The following is a 9,976-nucleotide window of genomic DNA, read 5'->3' as shown; positions in this document are numbered from 1 at the left end:
AAGAATGAAAACAAACAAGCAAATAAAACTGCAGTTTAACGAAACCCTAAAATGCTTGGTTAAAATCTATTGACTGGATTTTCATTGCATGTATTTGTGTAGACTTGTAGAAGCTGATGAATCTTATTTTGAAACCTCATCTGACAGGAAACTAAATGTCTGTGTGCGCCACCTTGACATCGTGTTCACGGGAGGCAACGGAAGAGTTGGCGCTGAGTTTCATTATGAAAGATTTTTTGTTAAGGTACTTTAGTTTTATTTTGAAGTTGGCCCTTAAACGAAATTCAAAAAAAGTTTTCTTAGCATAAAACAAATTGGCAGATGCAAGCTAGGCATTGGGTTAAATTGCCCCCAAAACGTTTATTTTAGCTAAGGAGTTATCCTAAAACATATTGATTAACGTTGGGTATCACTGTCGCTTATTACTGTGAGCTTTGCTGGTGAGAATGAGCACAACTGTTCTCATACTACTGTGTGGGCTCTTTCTGTCAGGTAAGTAGTTAAGTTTGAATTAATGAATCATGTATCTGTTAACTTATTTAATCTTTAACATTGCAAAGAAACAAGTACGTTAGACAGTTTTTATTGGTATGCGTTTACTTCCTAGATGTAAAGAAATATATCGAGTCGTAAATGATATTAGTTGATCCTAACGTTACTTCTGTGAAGTGTCTCTACAGGTGGTAGTTTATTTATCTTATATATGCACAGTGGCCATCACATATCATTTAGGTTCAAGTTATATATCAGTTAAAACACAGCAGCATAATCTGCATTCTTGTTTAAACCTCCTTATGGGAAATATTACATTAGGAGATAATGTTCTACCCACAGCATCTGCTATTCTCTTCAGAAACGTTAGCACCTAGAAACTATTCTGAACTCAAATATCATCAGTATCACTCCTGATTGCAAACACGCAGTAGGCTACATATGCCTTTTCTTTATTTGTTAAAACACAAAGAAATCTTGCAAAATGACCAACTTAAGAAACCAGAAATTTTAAGGCAGTGACTTGAGGTTTGCAGTTGCTGTTGCACAATTAGAAAACTAATGTTACACATTAACATCATGCTTCCTACCTGTCAGGTTAAGATAATGCTCAAATGTAGATAAGATCTGATTTCTCTTTCCTTTCATAACTTGATTGTTTTCTTGATGAATTGATTTCTCCATAAAATACAGTGAAAAAGCACAGTTTTACAGTTGACATTTAATATTGTTGTTGTTGCTCATTGTTGCTCACTTGTTTTGTCAGTTCAACACCCAGAGATGTTCACTTTAGGAGGCCTAAGACCTTTACTTTTGAGATTCTGTAACTAGTGTGTCTGGCATTTCAATTAAAAGTTGTTGCTGATGTTTTGTTTATTCATGTATGTGTTAAGTTTTTTTTTTTCAGCTCAGTCTCAGTGTCTTGCTCCAGTACAGAAGGTGTTGTGTTCCTAACCTGACATGTGACTTTTGTTGCAGCATTTTTTGCTTTGCGACACACTTCATATACTTACTGTAGTAGTGAAATTCCATGTGAAACGTGCCCATGAGGTCTGGAGGGTGATTAGCTTCCTCATCACAATCTCCCTCTGAAGAACTGCTTGTAAGAATGCTAAAAGCCCTTAGAAATATTTTAGCCATGATGCACAGATGTTTTGGCTGCATGTTAGAATGTAAAGAGACAGTGACAATGAGGTTGAACAAGCTATTGTTAGCTGTAATTCGGTATTTCCGACTATAGTGAATGAATGACAAGCTCAGTACAAGTACAAACCCTTTGCTGATTGTCCCTGCCATATACAGCAGCCAAAATATTTGGTCAGTTTAGGATTATATTCAACTCAAATGCGAAATGATACAACATGTCCCATTACTCTCAAATCTTTACTTTGCAAAAGAAACAAAATGTCAGGTGTAAAATTCCTCTTGAGGGAGTGTCTTTTGTTCTGTTGATGGGTATATTCCACTCTGCTTGTGTTGGGCTTGATATTCCTGAGACCTCAAGCTTCCTTCCCCACCAGGAAGCAGATCACAGTCACCCAGCTTCCGTCAGCGTGGCCATCCAGCTCCATGGGAAGTTCAAACAATGGCATTCCACTGCTGCAGATTGCAAATAGACATTGTTTGTTGGTAATAGGGATTAGACTTGTTTATTGTGAGTGTTCTGCTCTCAGTTAAATACAGAGGTGGTGATGCATAGTAAGAGAGGCTGCTGTATGGGTGTGGCCATACTATATAGGAAAAAACCTTCTCACATTGTAGGCTCTTCCTTAAAAATGGCTTATAATAATTAGCAACATGTTACCTATGCAATGTGATTAGAATTAGGTTTATGCCTAGGGCAAATTGTAAGGAAAATAAATCAGTTAAAGTCATCCTCAGGGGGGGACAGACCTCTTTTCTCTTTGAGGCAGCTAACTGAATTGCCGTAACCTTTTTGCTTTTTTATATCTGATTAAATAAACATGCAACAAACACTCCCTGTTTACAATTTCTGCAACATTTCTGAATTCTTCTTAGGTTCCAGAGTTCGTGCAGAGGAGATGCCTCCCCGCATTGTCCACCATCCGTCTGATGTGGTGGTGAAAGTTGGCAATCCTGCAACGCTCTCCTGTCGGGCAGATGGCAGTCCGAAGCCTACCATTGAGTGGCTGCGCAATGGTCACCCTCTGGAGACAGCAAAGGCAAATGGGCAGTTGCAGCCCATGGTATTGTCAGAGGGTAGTCTCTTCTTCTTGAGCGTGGGAGGAGGTAGGCGAGGTCAGTCACATGAGGCTATCTATGCATGTGTGGCCAGGAACAGTGCAGGCACGGCCACGAGCCGCAACGCTTCGCTGTATATCGCAGGTAAGAGTGGGTGATGTGTACGTATCTATACTGGTGAAGTTCCATCACTGAACATATCTCCCTTGCATTGTCACTTATCAATGCACAGCAATATGTGGTGAGCATTCTTTTGAATGTAACTGCTGAATGTAATCTTTGACTTTTGGTTATATTCTGCTTCATGAGTGACTCCACACTATAGCAGTTGTTTGTGACACAGTATGTCCATCATTTAGTTTGGCACTAAACATAAACAGACCATCTGTAACTGCACATCAGCAATATACAGCTCCAGGACCAGGGAAACCTGCAGAAAGTACAGAGAAAGAGCAGAGAGAAAGCACAAACTTTGGGAGAGAGCAGAAACAAAGTTAGTGACATTTATACTAAATAAGTAGTATACTGTAATTTTTTTTCAAAGATTCATTCAGATAACCTAAAACTTTGACTGTATTAATGCAGGGATGTGTGTGCAAAATGCTTTAATACATATCTTTGTAGTGAGTTGCATGGCCCTTCCAAAGTCATATGCGCTCACTTTTATGTCTAAGTCTCCATTTACATGTTCACACCTATCATCTGAAACAGGACATAGAACATAGAGGAGAGGAGAGGAGAGAAGAGAAGAGGAGAGGAGAGGATGGAAAGGAGTGGAGAGAAGAAGAGAAGAGAAGAGAGGAGAAGAAAGTTGAAGGAAAGGAGAGGAGAGGATGGGAGAGGAGAGGAGAGGAGAGGAGAGGAGAGGAGAGGAGAGGAGAGGAGAGGAGGCGAATGGGAAAAGAGAGGAGAGGAGAGGTGAGGTGAGGTGGTCTCGGGCTCTGGCTGTAGGGATCCCTCTGTAGCGTCCAGTCCCTCAGCCCAAGGGTATGCACGTGGTTGCTTTGGGGTGTGCACCCTAGGGTTTTCAGGGTACACACCTGTCTGCAGCTGGGGCTGGGGTGCTCTTGCCATGTGTAAAATTCAGTAACAAATTCGCACATACACACATGCAGACTTACACACACACACACACACACGCACATAGCTGATGAAGATATATGTGGAAGACAGAGGGTCCAATGTCAATGTTTACTGTAGCCAAGTACCAAATGTTTTACAGGTATTAGCATCTCTGTTCTGTTCTTTCTGTTTTATACTATTACAAATTGGGTGTGTTTGAGTTATAGGCTATTAATGATTAACAAAATGAGACATTTCAAGTTATCTGGGCTCTGGGAACATGTACATCACAATTGTGACACTTTAACATTTTAAAGGCTTAGTTTTTTATCTTGGTTTTCTATCTATCAATTATCTTTTATATCTAATCAGAAATGTTTTCTCAATTCCCAGGCCATGGTCTGTTCAATCTATTCATGGATCTAAATTTGACAGGACATTGTATGCAGCTTAATCCTGCCTCTGTGTTGTTCTAGTGCTGCAGGAGGACTTCATTGTGCAGCCCAGTGATGCAGAGGTAGCAGAGGGGGAGGTGGCTATCTTAAACTGTGGCCCCCCGATGGGACACCCTGAACCTAACATCATATGGAAGAAGGATGGTCTTCCCATCAGCAACACTGACCACCACTACACTGTAAGCCCACCGCTTCAACATTTAGAAGCCCCTTTCATATGATTCATATTTCAGATATGTACCTTGTGTAAATTCTGGGCTCTAGAGCCTAGTGGCTTTAAAGTTAAAATCAGGCCATCAGTTTTACTTGGTTAGACATATAACATTTCTGTAACACTTTCAAGTCACTTAAGTGGATTCATGGATTCATTTTAGGTCATTTGGTCATTTCCTCTGCATTCCTCTAATTAGTAAACTGATATGAACTTAAGCTTTTGTTAAATCTATTTAAATGCATTCTGCACTTTAGTACCGCTTAGTAGTGCTATTTTGATATAATATGTACATTCATAACACATACATTTATGTCCCATTTGAGATCAGTGTACACTCTAGACAAAAGCTAGGTAAATTGGGTTTACTGTCTATAGCCCCATTCAGATTGGATTAACCTTATGAGTAGGTGGAGAATAAAATCTTTACTGTGCTCCTCTGTACTTTAACTCATTGTTTCAGATGGTGAAATTACAGAATGTGGTCTGGTATAGACAGACATTCAGCAGGAAAAAGACCAAAGCTTCTCCAGGGGTGGGGGGTGACACAGACTTAAAGAAGAGGTGTGTGAATGGGTGAATTTGAGTCAAAAATCATATTCACTCTCACAACTCAAATTGAACACAGAAATTATACACATTTTTAGATTTGGTGTGAATTACACTCCTTGAGGACATCATTACTGCTGCTCAATAGGACTATATATTGGTTATATCTTGTTCCCATCTATCAGGCTCTTTCTTACTCTATTTTGACACCAAAGTCAACTTTCATACTGGGTTAATGGGAAAAAAGGAAGGACAAAGACTGCATCCTGCAGAAAAAAAAACACAGATTCTCTTTGAAATACAGTACAAGGATGTTGCTCCAGATGGAAACAACATTCCAGGAGTGGCAGCCAGTTCACAGAAAAACAGGACGTAAGTTTAGGACGTAATTATTTCTGGGGTGAGGGTGAAAAATCATACACGTACTTCAGACGCTGACTGCTGACTGCAGCAGGTAGTTAAAATCCTCCTACCACTCCTTTTCTGTCAGAATATCCAGTCTGAATGGGGCTTATGATATAATAAACATTTCTAAACTTGATTTTGTCTTTAAACTAGCTGACCTTAGTTTAGTGATGTGTAAAATTAAGTAAGACATAGAAAGTAAAACAACACAGGCAGGAGAGTGGCTAATTTGTTGTGTTGCTTTTTAATATCCACCACAGAGCCATTACGCATTTGTTAATTTTAAAAATAGATAGTTCACACTGTACTAAATAGAGCTGTTGAGGATAATGTAGTATATACTTGCAAGTCTTATTTTACACTAAATGCTTAAGGACATACACATCACATATGACATATGACATATGACATCATATGACATCACATATTATGTATTTCTGTGTTAACTGTTATATGAATATGTTATATGAACTTTTCATCTTGTGTGTTTCCTCATCCTGTCTGCACTTGCACCCGAACCGGTCGAGACAGATGGCCGCCCAAACTGAGCCCGGTTCTGCTGGAGTTTTTTTCTTCCGTTAAAGGGAGTTTTTCCTCTCTGCTGTCACCAAGTGCTGCTCATAAGGGATTTGTTGGGTTTTTTGTTTTTGTTTGCTTTTTTGTGAAGTGCCTTGAGATGGTTTGTATTGTGATTTGGCACTATAAAAATAAATTGAATTGAATTGAACTTGTGCTATAGGAGCTGAGCGGGAAGCTTATCATTGCTCCTGCAGTGAAAAACCACTCTGGGGCTTATGTGTGTGTGGCCAGCAACACAGTGGGAGTGAGAGAGAGCAGAGCGGCTCGGCTCTCTGTGCTGGGTGAGTCAGCATTCTCATAACAAATATTGCTTTAACAATGCCAGTTTTGAATATTGCTCCAGCTTCTAAATGAAATGAAAGATTTTTTTTTTTACAGTGACAAGAAAATATCTACCTCTCAAAGCAAAACTACCATAAAGAAAAGCACAATACTGAGTTCCTTCTTATTGCAGACAAGCCTGTGTTGGTACTGAAACCAGAAAATGTGTCAGTGAGAATGGGGGAGTCTGCCCAGTTCTATTGCCAAGCTAAAGGTGACCCTCCACCTGCTGTGGTCTGGAGTAGAGAGCAAGGGCCACTACCCAACGGAAGGTATTTTTTTTATGGCAGAACACAGAAGTGCAGACTGCAGTACCTACTTAATGCTAAAACAGGAAATATAACTTATTGTTCTTTTGACATTGAAAGCTAAAATATGTTTGGCGGTAAGTCTGTTTTAATATAACTTGACTGGTGGCTGCTTAAACATAAGGTTGAACATACATCCTTAAAATGACCAAGACAGTTATCCCATTTCATATCACCATGCACAAGTCTAAGATATTTGTATATATTTATTTATCTTGTCACTAAGCTCAGTAGACAGTAAATATCCTTTACTTTGTAGCATTTCTCAGGGACAGTAAACCTGATATCAACTGCTTTATATGTGTATACAGGTATCTTGTAAATCCAGATAAGACTCTTCAGATCCATTATGTGACAGCCCAGGATGCTGGGAAGTACACCTGCACTGCTGTCAATGACGTAGGTGTGGTCACTGGCAGTGCACAGCTGCTAGTGGAAGGTAAGGTGAAGACTGAGAAATAGCATTTTCTCTAACAAATAAGTGCTGAGCTTAATTGTTATCTGCAATAAGAGAGAATGAGAGAGCAGAGAAAAAATACTTCACATAAATTGAAATGTAACTTTATTTGGCCTGGGTTTCAAAAAATATAGACAAACTTCTCTGGAACAGTAGTGCCCTCACACAGACTCAAGTTACATTGAAGGCTTGGGAAGACAGGTTAATTTATATACTGATGACTAGTATAAAGTACCAGTACTTTAAAAGACGCTTATTTTTTTTCTTTATGCATTTACTAGGTAGCTGAGCATAGAAATATGACAGAAAATTATAGAAACAGACAATGAAAGCAGTCACAAAGGGTCTGTGAAACTTTTGTGGTTAGTAGGGGTAAAGTAAAAATCTTCATGAGGTGCCTGAATAAACTCAAATGTATCATCCAGTGTTTTGGAGGAGTACCTTGACATTCAAGATATTTGATCCCTTGAGATTTCTGATCTCAGAAAAGAAAATTTGAAACCAACTGGATTAATAACTATGGAAAATGTCTTCAGTCAACAATGAGTGCAACTCTAGGATATTTCTTTTACATTAGTTTTTTACATTAGAAAAGTGACGTTACACGTCATCTCACTTTCTGCTCAGATATGAATTTACAGTTTCAGTCTATAAAATCTTACACTTGAGCTGTCCTGTTGTTGTTGAGTATAATTAACCACACCAGTGGGCCTTAGGCAGTAGGACAGACTGAAGTTTTGCTCATAAATTGTAATGATGCCTAGAAAATCATTGGATGTGTATTTATGACAAATTAGGGTTGGAGAATGATGCTGCTTGTTGTGTAGCCCTAGCTAATGTGAGGACATAATGCAAATCTATTTTGGTAATTTGTTAAAACAAAGCTTGTCCTGTGGCTCCTATACTTCAACTTAAATTAAAAAAAAAACACGGTAAAACTCTTCTGTTTCCAGAGGCTGCCAGCACTAAACAAAAAGACCTTCACAAAGAGCTGTCAGCCTTGCGGGTGTCTCTAGAAAATGTCACCATTATGGCCCCTGGATCCAACATATCCCAAGTACAATGGAAGGTATGGGAAGGTTGTTTATAATTCAATTCAGTTCACCTTTATTGTCATTGCACAAAGTACAACGAAATTTGCTGTATGCCCTGGATAAATACGCTAAAAAATATAAATACGAATAAAATAGAGTAGAATACTCTATCATCACATACACACTCACTTCACCCATACACCCAAACACAAACAATATTGCACAATACCCACATTCATTGCCATTATCGTATTGCACATTCACAGGTTAGATAAAGACACTGATGTTGAGCTGTGGGAGGGCATGGTTTCAGAGAGGTTAGTTCAGTAATGTCCCTTTGTACAAAACTATTCTTTAGTCTGGAGGTTCGAGCCTTTATAGCTCTGTAGCGCCATGTAGACGGTAGCTGAGAGAAGAGGTGGTGACAGGAGTGAGTCACATCATTCAGGATGTTTGTGGCTCTGCGGAGCTCTCTGTCCTCCAGAGATGGTAATGACAGTCCTATTATTTTTTAGATGTGTGATGACTCTTTGGAGATTCTTTTGATCTGCCTCTGCAGTGGACATACTTATATCTTATACATCTTATACATCTTATACAGTATGTAAAGGTGCTTTCAATACAGCAGTGGTAAAAGGCTTCCAGCAGCTCTGCAGATAGGTTGTTCCTCAGTGTCCGTAGGAAATAGAGCCACTGTTGAGCCTTTTTTACAAGGCCAGTAGAATTGATAGTCCACGTGAGGTCCTCAGTGATGTATGTCCCCAGAAATTTGAAGCTGGGAACTCTTTCAACTTCCTCTCCACTGATTTTGAGAGGAAGGTGGGCCTCACCATGTCGATGATTAGTTCTTTAGTCTTTTTGATGCTCAGTGTTGTTTTCTGTGCACCATCCTGCCAACCTGTTTATTTCCTTTCTGTATTGTGTTTCATCGTTTGTAATACGACCCACCACTGTTGTGTCATCAGCAAATTTTATTAATGTGTTTGAGGGATAGGTGGCCGTACAGTCAGATGTGTACAGAGAATAGAGAAGGGGACTCAGTATGCAGCCTTGGGGCGCACCAGTGCTAAGAGCCAGGGTGGATGAGAGGTATGTGCTAAGTCTGTGGGTGGTTGGTAAGGAAGTCCTTGATCCACACTCACAGAGTGTTGCTAAGGCTCAGGTCTAGCAATTTGGTAACCAGCCTGCTGGGGACAATGGTATAATCAGGAGGTATAATCAATAGATAATATTCTGACATATGTCCCTTTCTGGTCAAGGTGTTCTAGTGCTGTGTGGAGGGCTGTGATAATAGCATCCTCTGTTGATCTGTGCGGTCTATATGCAAATTGATATGGATCAAGGTCAACAGGAAGACTGGCTTTGATGTGTTTCAGAATAAGCCTCTCAAAACATCTTGCGACGACAGTAGTAAACACTACAGGTCTGTAGTCATTCAAAGAGGGGATTAGTCTGTTTGGGCACTGGTATAATTGTAGCTGTTTTGAGGCAGGTGGCCTGGGCATTTTAGATGAAAAGATGAATATTTTAGGTGTGATCTATGTTGTGTTTTCTCTCTGACCAGCTCCAGTCCCTCCCAGCACAGCCACATTACCTTGATGGCTTTGAGGTTCTGTATCGCTCTCTGCTGCCTGCCAGCTCTGACTGGGCAGCAAAGAAGGTGACATTGCCCAGCTTCCAGATTCAGGTGGGTCCATTAAAGAGAGGCTACAAGTATGAGTTCAAAGTTCGGCCCTATGGCAGTAACTTATATGGGAGGGAGAGCAACACTTGGCACCTCAGAGTTCCTGAGACAGGTGAGACATTAATTCAGGTGAAGGGATTTGTGCCCATTCTGTTGCTTTTCAAAACTTGCATGTGTTTTAAAGAATTAGGAGATACATTACAGCCATGTTTAGGAC

At 39.8% G+C, this 9,976-nt stretch overlaps 1 protein-coding gene across 2 annotated transcripts in view; it reads left to right on the top strand.

The window, feature by feature from the left end:
- Window positions 1-219: 219 nt before the first annotated feature.
- robo4 (roundabout, axon guidance receptor, homolog 4 (Drosophila)) overlaps window positions 220-9,976 on the top strand; it is a 36,305-nt gene continuing 26,548 nt past the window's right edge. For both annotated transcript variants that reach the window (XM_026329248.1, XM_026329247.1), the window contains exons 1-8: window positions 220-492; window positions 2,512-2,838; window positions 4,233-4,390; window positions 6,116-6,236; window positions 6,410-6,548; window positions 6,896-7,023; window positions 7,995-8,110; window positions 9,640-9,871. In XM_026329248.1, coding sequence (XP_026185033.1) covers window positions 447-492; window positions 2,512-2,838; window positions 4,233-4,390; window positions 6,116-6,236; window positions 6,410-6,548; window positions 6,896-7,023; window positions 7,995-8,110; window positions 9,640-9,871 — 1,267 coding nt within the window. In that variant the 5' untranslated portion in view covers window positions 220-446. The remainder of the gene's footprint in view (window positions 493-2,511; window positions 2,839-4,232; window positions 4,391-6,115; window positions 6,237-6,409; window positions 6,549-6,895; window positions 7,024-7,994; window positions 8,111-9,639; window positions 9,872-9,976) is intronic.

The sequence above is a fragment of the Mastacembelus armatus genome, chromosome 14 (assembly GCF_900324485.2).
Source record: "Mastacembelus armatus chromosome 14, fMasArm1.2, whole genome shotgun sequence".
NCBI lineage: Eukaryota > Metazoa > Chordata > Actinopteri > Synbranchiformes > Mastacembelidae > Mastacembelus > Mastacembelus armatus.
The sequence above is the reverse complement of the archived record's forward strand: the minus strand, read 5'-3'. Positions and strand labels throughout refer to the sequence as shown.